This window comes from Aulonocara sp. 'chitande type north' Nkhata Bay, linkage group LG11, assembly GCF_057382095.1.
Source record: "Aulonocara sp. 'chitande type north' Nkhata Bay isolate Kocher_YH1m ecotype deep benthic linkage group LG11, A_spYH_male_GT1.1, whole genome shotgun sequence".
Classification (NCBI taxonomy): domain Eukaryota; kingdom Metazoa; phylum Chordata; class Actinopteri; order Cichliformes; family Cichlidae; genus Aulonocara; species Aulonocara sp. 'chitande type north' Nkhata Bay.
In genome coordinates, this window is record NC_141354.1 from 37,414,113 (window position 1) to 37,433,098 (window position 18,986).

An 18,986-nucleotide genomic window follows, 5' to 3' on the forward strand; every position below is an offset into this window, starting at 1 on the left:
ACCCCAAAATCTACAATACTCAAAGAAAACCTCTCCTTATGAGGTGAGCTATCATTAAAGCAGTTCCTAATGATCTTTAACTTTGGAGAAAACCAGCAATCCTAAAAAATAAAAAAGACAGCCAGTATAATTTCATAAATCTGCAATCAAAACTGGAAATAAAAGCCAGGATTTCTTTCTCTGTTTTTCATCAGAAAAGAATTGAACAAAACACTCACAGAACTGAGAAAATGACAAGAGCCCTCGTGATAATCTGAGAGGCAGATCATGACATCCCTCAGGGGCTGACACCACACACACACACACACATCACTTTAAGTGCGCACCTCCTCTGACTCTCCTCCACATGCACTCACCATGCTGTCGTAGTGGATGAGCTCCAACTCGTAGTCGGGCAGGATGTCGCTCCTGTTGTTCACCAGGTCCAGGGCCATTTGAGCGGAGGGCATGCACGCCTGACCGCCCGGCCAGCCTCCGCTCATGGGGAACAGCGCTCCGATGTACAGCTTCTTCTTGCCTGCAGACGGCCGTGGCCAGAGGAGGAGAAGGATTATGAGAGATGCCCGGAGGAGCGCCGCGTGGCCTCGGGCTGGGCGGTTTGCCCGCGGAGGACTCGTGCACATTACCAGCATGGTTCAAGGTGAGCTGAACCGGAGCAGCTTGACCCCGGTGCTGCAGCTGTAAGGTCGGGCTGTTCTGAACAATCCCACAGCTAAACGTACACTGAACTCAACACGTGTCCGGCCGCCCTGGAGTGTGTTTGGACTTTATGTTGCGCTTTGCAGATACTGTGGCGGACACCTATTTACTTTAAACTGCAAGTGTTTAGCAGATCGAGTAAATAATTAATCGGCGTGTGTTTGTGCATAATGCTTGATTAATTATGCATTGCATGCTGGATATTTTCGGGACAGAGTCGTTTACTTTGCAGAGCTCGCGGCGATCATGTGAGAACGCGGTCAACTTTCTATCTCCGCGCACATCGACACAATTGTCCAAACTAAACTAACGCGTGCTTCCGGCCTGCGATCGATCAAGATTATTGGACAGCGCGTCCCTTAGCTACTTACGACTTTTACGCAATCGGGACGCACGAACGAGACGCCGAGTCCGCGCGGAAGACGTCAAGCGGGTCGGACGGGTGCGTGTTTGGAGACGAAGCGGCGGAAACGGAGGGCTGCATCTACGATCCGTGGACGCAGTCGTGTCCCGACGGATGAAACGAGTTACCGCGGAAAAGCAGCCGCGCTAGCGCTCTGCGACTGAGCCACTGCAGCACCGGCTGGCTGAGTGTGAGGAGAGAGCGAGGAGGGGAGAGAGAGCGAGCCTGCACGAGCTCTGAGAGTGAGTGAGAGAGAGAGAGCGAGAGAGAGAGGCTAAACCTCAAAGATTTTGACATTTGCACGGTGACTTTAACTTCAGCACTGCTTCCACTGCACACACGCGCATTCTTTGGCTTTGCATTTCTTGCATATGTGCGCCCATAATCAATATCTGATCAACGCATCGGCACAAATGGCCAAAAACAAGCTTTGGTATTTAACAGGTAGCCTACAGGAGGTCCGGGCAGGCAATATATGATCAATATAACGAGCTAACTCGTGTCAGCGTGAGCCGCTTCAGTTTTTCACACAATAAAAACAGAACAAACTTGTTGGGTTAGTTTTCAGTGAGTGGCTCTGCTGAACGTGGTCACATGTCCGCACAGTTTGATCCCACTCACAGTGGCATTCAATTATATTTCAGCCGCTTTTCTCAACTGCGCTGAGTTCTTGTAGAGTCATAAATGTCAAGGTTACATATAATTAACGTTCCAGTGTTTCCACGTCTAGATTTAATGATGCACTGAGCGAAGCCTTATTCAATAATCTGCCTGTTATTTTTTTTCCAATTAATTGATTTTTTTATTAGTCTATAAAAATGTCAATAAAAGATTCCCAGCACAGTTCTGAGAATGCCAAGGTGACACCATCTTATCAGTCCAAAGGTTTCCAGTTTACCCTCACACAATATTAAAAAAAGAAAACTTCTAGTCACAAGCTCGATCATTTTCAGTTTTTACTTCAAAAACGATTTTAAAATATATGTTAAAAAGAATGTTAACAGTAAATTATGTATGGGTAAATAGTGCGGTCTCTACAATCAAAGTTTGGTTGGGTAATGTCACAATAACGTCCACCATGGATCCCGTACTCGACCCTTCAGAGTGCACAACACTAACAACAACATAAGACCAAAGCCTCACTGCAGCAGGATACAAAGCACTGGAAATATATTATTTACACATTCTAAAAGCATTACATCTTATAGGATAATATGACAACACAATAGTGTGACTTTGGTATGACATCATAGTTAGACTACTAATATATACTGTTGTTCTATAAAGTCTCTGGATATTCTGACTAGGGCTGAACGATTATGGAAAATAATCTAATTGCGATTTTTTGCCCCAATATTGCGATTGCGATGCGATATGCGATTATTTTTTAAGGTCTTTGTCTTCTGTATTATTAAACAAAGACAAGCAATACATCATATAGTATGGCCAATACTATATTACATTAATTTTAAACTGTTCTTTCCTGGAAGACAGACCTCTGTTATGATGACATGAGGTGATGCATGAATTGATGACTGACATTTTTATTTAACTTCTTCAATCACAACAGTATATTTGAACATACACAATAGTTTATTTTTAGCTTACAAACATCTGAGCATAAAGTGCTGACAAGGAACCCTGGTGTAAACATTAAAATGAAAGTCAGTACAATGTGCAGATTGCAGAAATATACATAAAAAAAATCAGTGGCTTTACCACACTCAGTTTTTCGACATCTGTGAACTACTAGACAGTCATTCAATTAAAAAATAATATTAAATAAATAAAACTAATAAATAAAAAATACACACATCTTACTGATCTCTGCAGTCAGTAACATTACACATAAAGTGCAAACATAATAGCAATTGTATAAACACACACACAAACACGCCTTTAAAGTTTAAAGGCGTGAAATTGGACGGTCTAGCCTTCTGAATCAGAAGGCTAGTTCTGATTAGCGTCACCGCTGTCTCGGTGGAGTTTAATAAACTCGGCCGTCTGCTTCTTGCTATCTAAAATATAACCAGACACTGGCGTAAATTCTCGACTGTCTCATACTTCTGTTTAATAAGTTTTCTGTTTGACGTTTAGTCAGCTGTGTGAAAACCAAGGAGGAACCCACCCGGGGGATTAATAAAGTTTTATTTTATCTAATCTAATAACTTTAATCTCAGCCAAACCGATTTACTCACGAACAAACAAAACACTGAAAAAAGCCCAACAATAACATTTTTAGGTTGTCTAAGTGACTTATATATTACGTTTAACCCGAGCAGCGAAACTCCGCGGTGATCTGAAAATGATGTGCCGGGAGTTGTGCCGTTCTCGGCCGCATCAGTAACCCTCGAGCTCCCGGCTAGCTGTCGAGCTGGTGGGTAGCAGACGCCTCTGAAAACGTCGAAGCACTTTTGCAAATATGGGATATCTTGATAAACCGAGCAGATATTTGATGTTTACACAACTACTTTCTCGCCTGAAAATATGTTAAAAGTTTATTTTGTGACCCAGAAAGATTAGTATGAGTAATTTTAAAACTTAGTAGCGGCCGCCATTGCTGGAAACTGGAGTTTGGCTGGGCCGCGCTATGAATTCTGGGATATGGTAGTAATTTGGACAGCCTTCGGCACGTCGCTGTGACGTAATCGGTCTACAAATGCGGCCTCAGGAGGATGCAGCCCATGAATTTGGACATGTCCAGAGTATAATCGCAGCCTTTGCGGTTAGAAAATTGCACTTGATCATGTCGCGATATTATCGCAAATGCGATATATCGTTCAGCCCTAATTCTGACCATAGAGCTGTTTCCACAGTGTCAGCAGCTGGTAGTGTTGCAGCTTTCTAAATCATAACCAAATGCAACGTGACTGCAGGGTTAACTGACTGATTTGTAGTTGAGTTCAAAGGGACGACAAGGACATCTACACAACACATCGCAAGTTTGTTAAAACTCATTAGAGGCTATGCTCTCTCTCTCTATTGTTCTTTTCCTGACACTGGTCATTTCCAAAGTCTGAGCCACAGCTGTAGATGTTGAATGAAATGTAGGTGAGCCATTAGAAATCATTTACAGCAATAACAAGATAGTAATAATGGTTTAAATCTGCCAGCTAAACAGTTACATTTAAAACAGGATATCTCATAATCGAGTTAAAGAATTGAATGGAGCTGCAGTTACAGCATCAGGCAGCAGAGGTGGAGCTGTTTCAGAGATTCAGCCTGGACAAGCAAATGAATTTCAGTGTGTTTATATGTGTGACCGTACAGTCGTCCAGCCTGTGACGGCGTGTGGGGATATGGTGTCGTTGCCAGAGAGACGAGATGGTTTGCAGAGTTTAGACTTAAGAATATCCTCATCAGTGGTAATTCCAGGACAATTTCAAGGATTTTCAAGGGAGATCACAATGAAAAGACAACAGAGAAAACACTTCATCTTAGATTTGTCATGATCAGAGTTGTGATTAAAAGCTTGGGTGGAAGATTTTCAGATTTCAAAATGGGTCACGGTAGTCTTAAGTTAGAGAATAGCTGCGCTGCGCTGTCGGGCAAAACCAAGCATTTCTTCAATTAAACAACACGTTTGGGTTTATGTCCACACATCTATCCATTCTCTTCCACTTATCCTTAACAGGGGGGGGGGGCGTCTGGCTTTATGTGATTAACAACAGTGTCTCAGAGGCAGCACCAAGATAAGCTGCCACCATTTGTCTCAATGACCACTTTGCATCTATTTGTCAGTATCTTAACCAGCTTCATGAGTTTGTCATTTCGAATGTGTACCACTTCACAGCTGAACCTTTTCAAAGGTTAACAGGTGGAACTTTTTCCTCCTGAATGATTGAATATTGTGCTGATGTAGTGTTTGCATGGAAAAAACAGTCCTGGTCCCTTAATGAGATACAGCAGTCCATCATTAGCCTATTTTAAGAAATGAAGGTCAATTATTTGGAAAACATTAAGGACTGAAGGTTTTTTCAAGTTCAGTCACAAAAATCATCAAACACTGTGATGAAACTGGCTCTCCTGAGGATAACCGCAGGAAACGAAGCCACAGAGTTCCCTCTGCTGCACAGCAGAACTCAGAAATCAACAGCTAACAGCAGCTTAGATTAGAGTGAAACATGAGCTTTTCCCCGAGTTCAAGCAGCGGGTGTTTCTGAACATCAGCCTCGACTGTGGAACTGGCCCAAAGAAATCAAGAGGAAGAAGGGAAGTGCTGGAACTAAGAAAGACACAAGAGACCGGAAGGAACTTGGAGTTTTGATCTGAACTCGATCTGATTCTGACAATTTTGGTCGTCGCTGTATTTGAGAGGTTCAGAGAAGGTGGATGGTTTCTGCACTGAGAAGGAGCCGTGATGGAGGGCAATGCTGGAGGCGTTGTTTTGAGGTCAGAATTCGAGGTAGCAATGGACAGTAGCACCAGTGTTATTTTTTTTTTAACAGTAAAATGTAATTTAAGCGACACTGAGTTGTATGCTGTTGGCATTTTGGAGGACTGCAAGTTAATCTCCATTACAGAAAAGTAGAGCCCAAACAATTTATCAGCAGGCTGATATTATTGGCCAATATTAGCTATGCGCCAATCTATGAGTATCTGTATTTATAACAGCCGATAAACAAAAACTGAAAAGGAAAGAAGAGATGAGAGAAACACCTTTTGAGTATTGACATTGCATTGTTTGCCCAGAGGGAACTCTGCAGCGTCCTTGTGGCAGCCGCGTGTGTGGAATGCCACAAAGGCAACAACCGATCTGAGCAGCGTCCGGCAGCCGCTACGCAAGTAAATGCAAAACTACACGTAACAAATGTTGGAAATTCTTTGTGATTTGTGTATTAGAAAGAAAAAAATGGACTGATATATCAGAATATCGGATTTTTAAATCACAGATCTGGGATAATTCAGTTTAATGCAACAAACCTCTTCATGAAGATCATATTCTTTCATTTTTGTAGCTGCACTTCTATATAAAATACCAAAACAGGTAAAACGCCCGTTTCAGGTGAAGGCTTGCTTCTTTTTGTTATCTTTAATAAGCATATTTTTGTGGGTTCAGGCTGATTGTCTGACAAAACCAGACATGTCATGGCTTCAGGAAAGCTGCTCACCTCTTCTGACATTTTACAGACCAGAAGATTAAGAGAAAAAATAAGCAGTAGATTATATAGAGAGAGACTGAAAAAATCATTATGCGAGGTATAAGCAGGACATTCTTCAGGCCTTTCCTCTGAATTAGTCTTTCGAAAGCTGTTGAATAAGCTGAAAAATGTTATAATTTCACCCTAAGAAAACCTATGCCTCGATGCTGTTTGACCTGCAAATCGATCACTCCACGCTTGCCAGACGAGCACACAAGTAACGTGTAACTCTGATCTGTAACCACCTCTGCCAGCTCTGCCTTCTCTTCCACAATCAAGTCTAAAAATGCTACCGAAGCCGCTTTAAGAAATCAGCGCTAAACGTGGCGAGCAGCATCAACCACGCCTGATCTTATTTGCCTTCATCTCGATCTGAGAAGCGTGGTGACGGCGATGTAGCTGGTGTTGATGAGAGGGAGGCTGGACGCTCGGCACACCTGCTGTTTGAACCCTCTGTTCACATTCAGCACAGTCTGTCGGTATCTCTGACACACAGAGACACGCACACTCGCACCTTTTGGATGATAAACACACACGTAGAATCGGGCCTCAGCTGGCTTTTACTTGTGTCTCTCTTTCAGATGAATGTTTGATGTTTTGGGAGATCATTCGATGTCTTTGAATCATTTGAGGAATGATAGAGCTAAAACTTAACAGCTTATTATCTAAACTGAAATCTCAGAAAATCGTGGCGGCGGTGGCGACACTTTTAGCCGATTTCAAGCATTATTGGATTACTGACTTCACTCTTATTCCATTTTATGGTCTTGTTTTTGCCTTTCTTGTGTAAGTGCTCTAATTGCAATGTAATGTTAGCGTTAGCTTTTGAAAATGACTCATTGCAATGATTGAGAAGAAGACCATTATTTCTCCGGGCCAAATTAAAATCTCTCTGTAGTTGGGCGATGGAATATGACTATTATATAACCCTGGTTCATTACCCAAATCTCATTATCTGGATATCTCCGTGTAGCAGAGAGCTATTCAGATCCAGCTGCTAACAAGCCCTCACAGGCTGACATGAGTGCAGTGATCATCTACTGGCATTTGCCTTCCACCTCCTCTTCCTCGCTGCCACCCGTGACCCATCCAACACACCATCAATTATTCAGCTGTGAACTTTATATGCTGTTTCCCTCCATAAGCCTGCAGCCAACACAGGCAAGATGTGACAGCATCGGACGGTGCACTGTTAACAACCCTCATGGTGGCAAATGCCACATTGGGAGAAGACATTAGCTGAGGCACAGCCTGAAAAAGCTGCATTGGAGAAATGAGTGCTGTAACATGTTGCTGAGCTGCTTTAATGAGGCGCCTTGTACTGTAAATGTGTGTGTCTGCAGTTTGCACAATGGGTATCCTTCAGAATAATGGCCTGTTTTCCTCCTGGTAGACGTGTTAGTGGAAAAATACTGTTTCCTTTTTAACAATAGACAGATTACATTCGCCTCCACCTGCGGAGCACGTGTTACGCTGGCAGAAATCCAAATTGATGTGCTGAAAAATCGATATCGGGGAAAATAGGATTCCCAAGATCTGTTTCAGATATACGGTACGGTTTTTTCAGCGCGCAACTTTTTCCTTTTGTGGTGGAAGTGCCGGCCAGGATTATTTGAAAGAGCGTGATTTATGGAAGCATGAATGTTGGCCAGTATGCTAGAAAAATGTAGTTCATCAGGCAGTAAAAAGGACTAACTTAGATACAGTGTCATCATTACATAATTTGTCCTGCAGCAGCTCTCTCCACTCTGCAGCATCTCACTTATTAGAGAAATCTATCTTGCCTGAGTATCGGGGCGGAGTGGATTCTGTTAAGAATAATAAATCCACTGCTTAACTATAAAACGATTCCACTGGGACATAACTTCTGTGTATTTTTTATAAGTATACCAGTAAGAAAACATCTAGAATATCTTCTGCTTCACTGTCAGAAGGTTTCCTCTGCCAAAATATTGCTACTCGTGTGCTTTGGAAATCCATTACTGCCATGCGCAGGTCTCAAACTCACATTTGCATGAGGTGAGGAGCGTGACACTTGAGGTAAATTATTTTTTTTAAATGTGCGGCTCAACTTTTTGGGGCAACCCTAAACTCGCAGCAGCTGCAGTGACATCCACAAATCTCAGGCTGGGAGTGAAAATGCTTCTTTTTTGCATTAGTTTTGAATTTACTAGAAAATATTTCAATATATATGAGAAGCTTAATGTTCAGTCTAAGCTTGTTGAAGCCTGATAACTCACATTATCCCAGCATGATTTGATAATCATTTAATCAGCGACTCCCACCTGACCCCTCACCATCACATGATTTCTTTTAAACAGTAACTTTAGTATATTTAATGAAGTCATGCAAAATTATACAAATAGGCCATAAATATTTTTCCTCAAAGTGCAGACGGGTGGGATGAAGTTTTCCGTTTGATTATTGCCATTATTTTTTTCCCAAGCGTTTTTGAGCCCACATGACATTTTCAAGGTGGAAAAATCCATTTCAGCTCCAAGCAACCAAATCTATTTTACAGCCAACCTGAATTTTGTTCAGCGTGAATTTTTCAATAAGCAACTTTGAGAATCAATATACATCGAGGGAGAGCTATAGGGGATGTGTTATAGCTTTAATAACAAAAATGCTCCAGTGTAATATTGCAGATGTTGATCTGTTTTCTGATTATTGAAAGTTTAAAAAGTGCATTTTGGGTAAAAGTATAGGTGGCTGATCAAAGCATGTTCTAGCATATGTGTGACAGTTCATCAACTGTATCCAGATCATTTCATCATATATAATAATCCAATTTTAAAACTCATGAAAGTAGCTTATGGCTGTGTAATGGAGCAGCGACATTCATACTCATATCACCTTGATTAAACTACTTTTGCTCTTTTTGCAATTTGTTTCTTTAAACGTGTCATTTAAATGGATGTTTTTCATCTCTGAAGATTTCCTGTGGCTGTCTTCTGTACTTGTGCAGTTATGTGGGATCAAAAACTGACCTGTAACTCAGAAAACATTAATGAGGTGTGAAGGTACATTTTTCTTCATGACTAAATTTATTCTACCAAAAGAAAAAGAGCTGACTGCAAAAGGGTCAAACGGGAACTTCTATCTGATTTGGTGTTACCTCCAACGGAAGAAGACGGAAAAAGAAGAAGGACGATTTTACACGAGGCTGTAAATATTCGCCTCATATTATGACAGACTAAGTGAGCGAGGTTTCTGGGCAGTTATGTTTATTCCTGTGTGAATCAATAGGTATCAGGCTGCAAATATGTGTCATCATGTTTGTTCCGATAAAAAGTCTTAAAAAGTTTTCCGACGCGCATGAAAAGAAAGTTTTTGTTTCTACTGTGCAAAGTTGTGACATTACAGCTTCACTAATGAGTGGATCCAGAGTGCAATCACAATCAACAATCAAGGCCCTGAACAAATGCCACGCTCATTTACATCATGGCTAAAGTGAGCAAAATAATAGGCAGCACACTGAACTTCTCTTAACTACAATAATGAACTGACAGCAGTGGCTGCCAACACATACCTGAAACCTCTGTGTGAATGCGTCAGTGCAACAACATGATCAGATCATATGTTTCACAGCTCCACTGTTGATTGGCTCTTTGAAGGCAGGGTGAGATTAACACCATCTTTACAGCCTCAGAGTTCACTCATTTCTATTCATAATTCTTTGAGTGTCATGTCTGTGTCTCTCTCTTATTATCTCTCTGGTTGGGAATTTTTGACTCATAAACTTTCAGCGGGGTTGACGTAATACGAATGTGGAGGAAAGTCTGCGGCAGTCTTTGTTTCCCTAAAGTTTTGAGCTGTGATTGGGCCAATTATCCTGCTGCAGCACAAATCCTTCCCCACAAAAATGCAAACCAGAGGGTGGAGCACATCTCTGCAGAGTAGAGAGCTGCTTCTCCTCAGCCAGGGTGGAGTCAGTTCACTGCAGGTGTCCAGCTACAAACTTTTCTCTTTCTGGCATCATTCGTTCTCTCCTTACATTCAGCCTCAAGTTACTGCCACTGATCTTTACCAGGGTTCATCTGTAAACTGGACTTTCTGTCCTCGTTTCTCCTCCTGGGAAATGGTTTCGAGACGCTCCTCATCCTCTGAGACCACAGCTAGACAGCTTTCTTTTGACTTTGGCTGATTCAGCTCTTGTGTTCTTTATTTAGTAAATTCTATATCTGTGATAAACCTACTTTGCTGTCTCTCAGTGAACAAGGCTTGATGAATTGATCCGCTGAAGGCTTTAGAGTTTCATGCACTGGCCCCTGATTTGGCTCAGAGAATACCTCTGTTTGCTCAGAATAACAGTCCAACTTCTCTGTTACTTTGCTCTCATGCCATCCTTCCCATGGATCACATGCTGTAAAAAGTTCACATAGGTATCACAAAGCACCAAATCCCACAGTGAACTTGTGTTACCAATTTTGTGGAGCTCACATAAACCATCCTTCAGCCCACTTTGTTTGCTTTAATTACAATAAACTGAAGCCCATTTGCACCATCCTGCTACAAAAGCACTCTTTTTATACACTGAACATCGTTTCCAACAAATTACACTTTTTTACTTGTTTTTGTGCAGCAATAATTACAAGTTTACATAAAATAATCAGCAAAAATCAAAAGACACACACATCCAAAAGAAAAAAAAGGTGAAGGCTGATTTTTTTTTGTCTGTATAAAATGACAACCCTTCACCAGGTAATCTTGTTGATGGTTAAAGACAAATGCGAGGCTCGAAGGGAGAGGGTAATTTTCCTTTTTCCATTTGTAAAGATTTATGTCTTCAGTCGGAGCAAATTTGCTTGAAGCCAAGTGCTAACACAACAGCGTTGAAAAGTCAGGAATGATCAGGGGCTGAAGCATATTGTTGGTTTTCAAAAGATAAATAGAAATAAGCCAGCCATCATGATGTCGTAGCCTCTTAGCTCTTTTAAAATCTGATGATATTAAAAAAGACTCCGGGGATTATTATGCCCCTGTTTTTGCTGCCTTTCTTCTAGGGGCGCATATGGTTGTTAAACTGTTGTCAGAGAAACAGTAACAGACACTAGATGCAGTCCTGTTGCATCTACACACAGAAACACACACAAGGTTTGAGCAGACTCAGACAGGAGCAGGGTATTAACCTTTCTCCCGCTGAGGAGGCAGTAAGTGGGCGGTGATGGCACATGGAGTGGAGACAGAGCAGAGCTAGAAGGAGGTCAGTGTTGAGACAGTGGATGGAAATTTCTATTTGAGGAAACAGTCTTCTCTGTTGCTTAGTTAATTATGTGTTTGTTAAGTCTGTGACATTTGCAAAGTTTTTCACCGGCAACTTATTCTTCCACCTATCATTGCCTGCATAAAGCTAAGAGTTCAGTGTTGTATATCCTGTTTGTGTGGGACTATGAAGAGGGTGTGTACGTGCAGCCTTATGGGTCTCTGTCACAGACTCTAAAAGAATCTATGGCAGTGATTCCCAATTAGAGGTATAAGTACCCCGGGGGATTACGCAGACAGATTGTCTTAACGAATATATAAAAAATAAAAACATATTTTAGAGTTTAATTGAAGAATTAAGTGGACCTGAACAGGTTTGTGCAGAAAATTGTTAAGAAGCTCACCAAAGTTGAAGGTATTAGAGAAAAGTAAGGATGTTTCATAACAGTGTGCATAACATTGTTAGCAAAAAGCCTGAATGAACAAATACAGTCGTTCATGAATAAACATATTAGCTAGCTGGCTAAAATTATTAAGTGAGTTGGTATTGCTGCTTCTTTTAAGTGTTAAAACTAAAAGTGTAAAGGTCTGGAATTATTAACTGAGGGTCAAATTTTAAATTGTAAACTAAAAGAATCAATGCACATGTATCAGTCTCTCACATCATGGTGGTCCTTTATGTGCAGCCAACCACAGCATTTTAACTGGGTGGAGGGAGCACTCCCATTGGTTTTAATGGGAAGCCTTTTTTCCAATTATAGTGTTATGAGCTGTAAGATTCTAACATGCTAACTGAAGCCTGTAGAGTCGGACATGCAGCTCGCTCTCTCCATTCCTGGGAAGACTGTGGCATTGTGTTAACACACACTTGAATGCTACAGACCAACAAACTGACAAAACTACCTACTTAGGCTACTTTAGCTCTTAATTCCTTCAGAAGCACTAATGGTGTTCTTTAGCTAAACGTACAAATTAAAGTTATAACTTGTTTGCTAAAGTTATGGACGAAGACATGAAATTGTTTAGGATGAAAACAGCCTAATACATAAACTAAGAGTTAACAGTTGAAATGTATTTATTAAAAAGAGTGATTGAAAGTTAAAATAGAAAGAAAAGTGTAAACGTTAGTTAGCAGTAATGGAAACAAAAGTAGCATAATGAAAAAGTGTCCACCAGAAACGTAATTAGCAAACCTGTAGTTAAAGATAACTAGTTTGCTTATCATAACTGTTAAACTGTTAGTTATATAAGGTCCTTTTAAAATGACCCTTTCCAAATTTTAACGCTCACCACCAATATTCATCCGTGGATGTGTTAAAAAAAAATTTAATCTTTTTCTTTTGAATTTTCTACTTAAGCAACATATTTCCTCAGGAAGCACCGACTTGTCTCATTATTAGCATTAAAAAAATGCTGTACAAAAGCACTGAGCCACCCTTCATTTCTGGCAGAATAGGAACTGTGTGCAGTGATTTATTGAATCCTAAATCTAAGTGTGCTAACATAAATGAAAAAGCAAAAAAAAAAAGCTTTCTTTCTTTCTTCTCCACAGCCTGAGCTCTGTGAGGCAGCATTCTTGTCATTTCTTTATGTAGTCTTCAGGAAAAGTTCTCCAGGCTTCTTGAAGGACGCTCAAAGCTCTTCTTTGGATGTTTCTGCCTTTTGTTCTGTTCAGGCCACTTCGCTGCTTTCATCGTTTCATCACTTTTGAAAAGATCTCCAACACCGTGGCTGAAATGCAGCCCCGAGCCATGACAGAACCTCCCTCATAGACACTCGCTGGTGCGCCTCTCTCCTGACGTCCTCCTTACACACTGATCACGACTTGAACCAAAAATTTCAAACTGGGATACATCAGACTCCAGCAGACCAGTTGCCACTGATGTTCAGTCTTTTCTCCCAGTTTCTCATCCTTAAGGCTTCTTGAACGCCTGAGAGCGTTTGTGATGAGGCTTCAGTGAACAGCACGTGGATCACCCGAAGGTCCCGATGCATCTCTCAGGTCCTGTGTCAGATCTTTGATGGATTTTTCCTGTTTCTTAAAGACACGACTTTCAGATATTGTTCATTCACTGTCAATGTTTTGTTTTTTTAGACCTGCCACTTCTGCTTTAGTCCTCCACTCGTCCAGTTTCCCTCAATTTTTTAACAACACACTACACATTATACTGTGACATGCCAAGTCTTCAGCTGATAGTTCTTCTGGAATCACCTTGTTGGTGCAAAGATACAATTTTATGTCTGTCGAACTGTGTTACCGTTGGTATTTTTCATAGATTCAACAAAAATGGGAACAAATGATGTGTTTTTGTCGTAGGCTGCAGGTAGCAAAGTGCCTAAAGATACAATTTAAAATGTGTTCTTTGCTAAAATTTTCTTTTATGTTCACACCACCGGTTTATCCTTCGAGTTAGGTACCTTTCTCTGCTTGGATGCTGCTCACGAGCACCTAAAAGGAACAAAGACTGGCTCTTTGGATGTCATATGTCAAGAAATGAGGGGTGGCTTTAAACTTTTGCACAGCATTGTACCTGTACAGAAATGAACCACTGACAGTTTATGGAGAGGAGGTGTTGATGGAGGAGTCCATCTGACAGGTGTTTGGGAGAACACCAGACAAAAAAGGTTGAACAACCAGTCTGAAAGCGTGGCCAGTTCCTAATGTGGTGACATAACTGTGCAAGAGGACGAACCATCCTGCAACAGTTACTAATGTATTCATGATTCTTGCCAGGGGTCAGATCAAGTGGCTCTTCTTGTAGATGCGTCGACCCTTTATTCTACCAGGGAAGGCTGACTAAGCACATTAGTTTATTTTCAGAGAACGACCTGCTGTGAACTTGCACAGTTTAAACTCTGTGTTTAAGTAACGCTGTGTGTAGCAGCGGGCCGGCGTGAGCAGAACATCCCTCTAATATTGTATCCCTGTAATATCCTGTCCATTTTCAAAAAGTGAATCTTCAGAGAGGGCATAGAAAAAGTCATTAGCAACAAACTAATAAGAATATAATTTCCATTAAAACTTTGGAATTACAATTAAGCAAAGACACAGGGGGGTTCGTTTAGATGAGAGAAAATACTTCCTCACTAATGAGCAAATGAAACCGTCCTCAAAGTCATAAATGAAGGATTTACTCAGAACCTTTCTTCGTGTAATTGGCTCGTTGGAAACTGGAGCAGAGCCCGTGAGCTCTGCAATGTGTGCATTTTCTGATATAAGATATGAAAACTATCTTCCTCAACTTATGTTTACAGCTTCAACTATGATCTTGTTTATCACAGCAGTAAAAAAAAAAAATATTGAGTTGGACAAGCTGTTCAAAGCTGTTCATGCCCTCAAGTCAGATCTTCCAGCTGGTGTGGGGATTTAAACCTTCAGTTAGAACAAGCGCCTGTTGGTGCTTCAGGCCACTGCTGCCCCACATGGAGACACGCCCGAGTGTGGGGGGTTTCTCAAAGATCTCTTCTGCCCTCTTCTGGTGAAGAAGTCACACCGCAGCCTGGTGTCAAACTTAGAGGACTGACGGGAGATCAAAGATGGAAGTCTGTTTATGAAATATATTATGATTTGAGGTCTACTCTTTGAAACACTGCATATTTGTGATGATTTGACATGTATTTAAAAAGTTGATTTTATCTGATGTAAACTGATTTTTGCCAACGTTCCAAAGAGGCTCTGTGTTTCAGTGTCCACTTTTATGTCGCTAAACATCTGCACAACTTTACATCTATTCTGTTTGTGCTCATCTTACAGAAGGATTAGAAGGAAAAGATTATTCTATTGAGAATTTTATTTTTAAAGACAATGGAGGATATTTAGGTTCAGGCTAGCAGACACTATGTCACACTGGAAGGATGCACTGCAAACACAAAGGAAGGTGATAAAGTGTGTAGATATAGTTAGATGTTGGGGTAGGCTAAATATGAGAATGGAAGAATGAATCTGTTTGTGTACTAAATGGACTGTATGATGTGTCGGTTTTTAATTTTTTTAGCACTCAAAGCACTTTTTAAACTGCTGCATCCACAGACACACGCATGCACACCCAGATGGATGCATCAGAGGGTATTTGGGATTCGGTGCCCTGCCCAAGGACACTTCAGCATATGGCTGCAGGAGTCTGAGATCAATAGGATCAAAGTGCAGAGGTTTATACAGGAGATGTGACTGAAATGAACAGTATTGTTAAAAAAAGTAATTTCAGAGTTCAGCTTCTTCACGGCCATGTTGAGTTTTCAAATGCTTAATGGGCTTCATTACAAAGCTAATTATAAAATAGTATATATACTCATTTTAATAACCGAATGATTCCCTGTAATGTTACGTCATCTGCGTCACTATTTACAAACATTTGTGAAAGAATGTGGTTGTTCTAAACAGATCACTGAACGTAAGCATCTTGTAAAGCAGCGGTCCCCAACCTTTTTTGCGCCACGGACCGGTTTATGCCCGACAATATTTTCACGGACCGGCCTTTAAGGTGTCGCGGAAAAATACAAAACAAAATACAACAAAACAAAACTAGTACCGAAAAAAAGAAGATTTATTCATAACACACGTGAAAAGACCCAGGAAAACCGAGTTAACGATAAAAACGATAACAAAATCACGCTGAAAACCCTGAAAAGCATACATTTCACACCTGAGCCTCTACTCTCGCGGCCCGGTACCAAACGACTCACGAGGCCCGGGGGTTGGAGACCGCTGTTGTAAATGATCATTCGAACAAATCACCATATGACATCTCTTCTCTTCTTCTTGTTCCATGATCAGCTGTAAGTAGTATTATAGCACAATGGAAGCATTCAGGATCCGTAGCAGTGTAAGACCACGGTGGTTACACAGCAGGGTCACAGCGTGTTGCCAGCTCTCTGCTGACTCAGTAACTGCAGAGCATGAACATCAGTACAAAGGCTGTGTGTCGGGAGCTTCATGGCCTGGGTTTGCACAGCTGACCTGTGTCGTGTTTGCTATGGTGATTGGTTTGTTATTTTGGATCGGGATATAACCTGTTATGTCAGGGTGCTCTATGTCACGGTACTGGGTCATGTGGCCCAGTGTTTGAGTTTTATTGTATTTCGTTATTCATTGGTTTTCTAGTTTCAGTTTAGTTTATCTGAGTAATTTCTACAATGCACAGGTTGCTGTTGTCCTTTGTTTGTGGATCCTTTTGTGTCTTCTCCCCTGTTCTAAGTCTCCCTGCTTCATGTCTCTGTGGTTCTTGTTGTCAAGTTCCTGTCGTGTCTGCATCTCATCATGTTTCCTGTTTATTTTGACAGTTTTGTTTCCATGTTCTATGTGCTTAGTTTGCACTTCCACTGTGGCATCATTATGTTCATTCTAGTCAGCTGTTTGCTCATACGTCTCCACTTCCCCTGATCTCCTCATTTGTGGAGATCGGTCTTCCTGTGTTCATTGTCTCGTTGTCTGTGTTACCCTCCCTACCCTTTGTCACAGTTTCCCAGTCAAGCCATAGTTGTTATCTTGTCTAGTCGTAGTATAAAGTCTCAGTGAGAGTCATAGTTTCCCAGTTTACGTTCAGGTTTTCCCTCAGTTTAGCCTTGTTGTATTTCCTTGAGTTTTCAGCCCTAAATAAAGGCTCGCTTTTTGTTAAGTTCAGTTTTGTCTACTTGCCTCTGTCTGCACTCGGGTCCTCTACTCTCTCCACACAGTCCTGAATGATCAGGCTCCGTCGTATCTTAAAAACCTCACACTATTATCTGACTTCACTTTCAGGCTGCTGGCTTATTTGTGTTTCACAGAGTTTCCAAAGGTAGAAAAGGACGGAGAGCCCATAGCTGTTAGTCTGGATTCAGGAGACAGACATGTTCGGCACTTTTAGGCTTCCAGCTCTCCTTTTCTGATGAAGCTTACAGTTGGGGCGGGATCAGTTTTCTTAGTTGCTGCTGCTTGACTCAGACACTGAACAGTGCTTCTCTGCAAAATATGCAGTCATGTGACTTTTGTTTACGGTCTTTTGCAGTTTGTGTTTTGTCTGTTTTGGGATTTTTCTCTCTTTTCTCTGTCCTGACCCCCTGACAAATCGATAGACGGCCCATCATCGAGGCTGGTTCTGCTTAAAATATTTCCCTGTTAAAAGGGAGTTCTTCTTCACCACTGTCTCTAAATGCTGCTCAAGGGTGGGGGTGGGGCTGATCATTGGGGCTTTTTCTCAAACACTGCAGTGTCTTTACAGTACAAAGCATCTTGAGGTGACGGTTGTCTGTTGCACTACTGAATAGATTTGATATCTGTCCTTATCATTTACTCTCTTAACAACCACGAGGTGACTAGCTGCCTGGCACATTTTCAGATACTAGAAGCTAAAATGTTACACATGCATTTTGAGCAAAGAGTTCTTCTATTGTCAGCTTTTCCATTTGGCAAAAATTCCATAAAAAAGGAGTGGACGGGATCCTGGTGACTCTCACAACTGTTGCCCAGAGCCACAGATGGGGCAGGAGCAACGAGTGCAGAACAAAGTGAAACTAGGCTGCATGAATAGGATTTTTAATGGATAATAAGTTGTGTTTATTTTTGGCTAATGCCAACTTTTAGTAAGTAAAATTAATCTTCCTTTGTTAGTGTTAATGATTGATAAAATTAGGAAGGTTATAAAGGTTACAGCAGAAAAAGACTGAGACTCGGTGACCTTAATCTAACCCTGTAACCTTCAACAGGTCATCGCTGAGCTGAGCGAGGTTAACAGATTTCAAAATCACAAAATTAGGAAACAATAAGTTCTTACCTGTGTAGTTTCTGTCATCTGTGGCAGGGAAATAGAAAAAGGACAAAAGAAGAATTGATTACAAATATATTCAGATTTTTATTTTGTTACAATAAATACTCCAACAGAGTGGGTAAAAAAAAGTTTTTAACTGAAAGCGTTCAATGTTACTTCGCTCCACTAGGGGGCAGCAATACAACACCGTAGTTATCCTGTGAAAGGGTCTGGAAGAGGTTTATGCTGAGCAGCAATGCCTGGCTGGAAGTCCCTATTATGTAATAGTATGAACAACACATAGCATATAAAACCCAACAGAAAACCTATAAACCTCATTTAATAAAGGCCCAACACAAACCACTGTCTCAATGCTCTTTCAGTCTATTTGAAGCATTCACACATGTAGGTCAGCATTTCTAAATCTAGACTTTTAGGGATTATACAATAAGGGCCCTACTTTCCAACTGTGCTGATAATTCCTCTTTCATCTCTTTTAATACTACCATTCCCATAGCAACTTTACTCGTTGCCATGCCAACTCCTCTGATAACCAGTTGGCATCTTGTTTCCTTCACTTGTTTGTTTCATCTATGTGTGTGTGTGTGCGTGTGTGTGTTTGTTTCCAAAATCCTCATTTATTTGCACTAATTTGAACAAATCTTTTCCGACAGCGGACACGCCATCTGCTGTAACTGAGAACACTGATGGGCGTCAGTGACATCACTAATACCCACTCAGGCTCTTTATTCCTGACTGTTGTTTCATGTACAGGACGTCATTTGCTTTACCTGCCCGTGCCAACGGTACAGACGA

At 41.1% G+C, this 18,986-nt stretch overlaps 1 protein-coding gene and 1 long non-coding RNA gene across 6 annotated transcripts in view; one reads left to right on the top strand and one right to left on the bottom strand.

Annotated features, from left to right (window-relative positions):
* gabbr1a (gamma-aminobutyric acid (GABA) B receptor, 1a) overlaps positions 1 to 18,986 on the bottom strand; it is a 130,975-nt gene that overhangs the window by 81,860 nt on the left and 30,129 nt on the right. For all 5 annotated transcript variants that reach the window (XM_086312473.1, XM_086312470.1, XM_086312469.1 and 2 more), the window contains 2 exons: positions 18,198 to 18,215; positions 357 to 517 (listed from right to left, as the gene is read on the bottom strand). In XM_086312473.1, the coding sequence (XP_086168599.1) occupies positions 357 to 517; positions 18,198 to 18,215 (179 nt within the window). The remainder of the gene's footprint in view (positions 1 to 356; positions 518 to 18,197; positions 18,216 to 18,986) is intronic.
* The window catches only part of LOC147319736 (uncharacterized), a 46,916-nt gene continuing 28,265 nt past the window's right edge, over positions 336 to 18,986 (top strand). The window contains exon 1 of the long non-coding RNA XR_015131576.1: positions 336 to 640. This is a non-coding gene — a long non-coding RNA (uncharacterized LOC147319736). The remainder of the gene's footprint in view (positions 641 to 18,986) is intronic.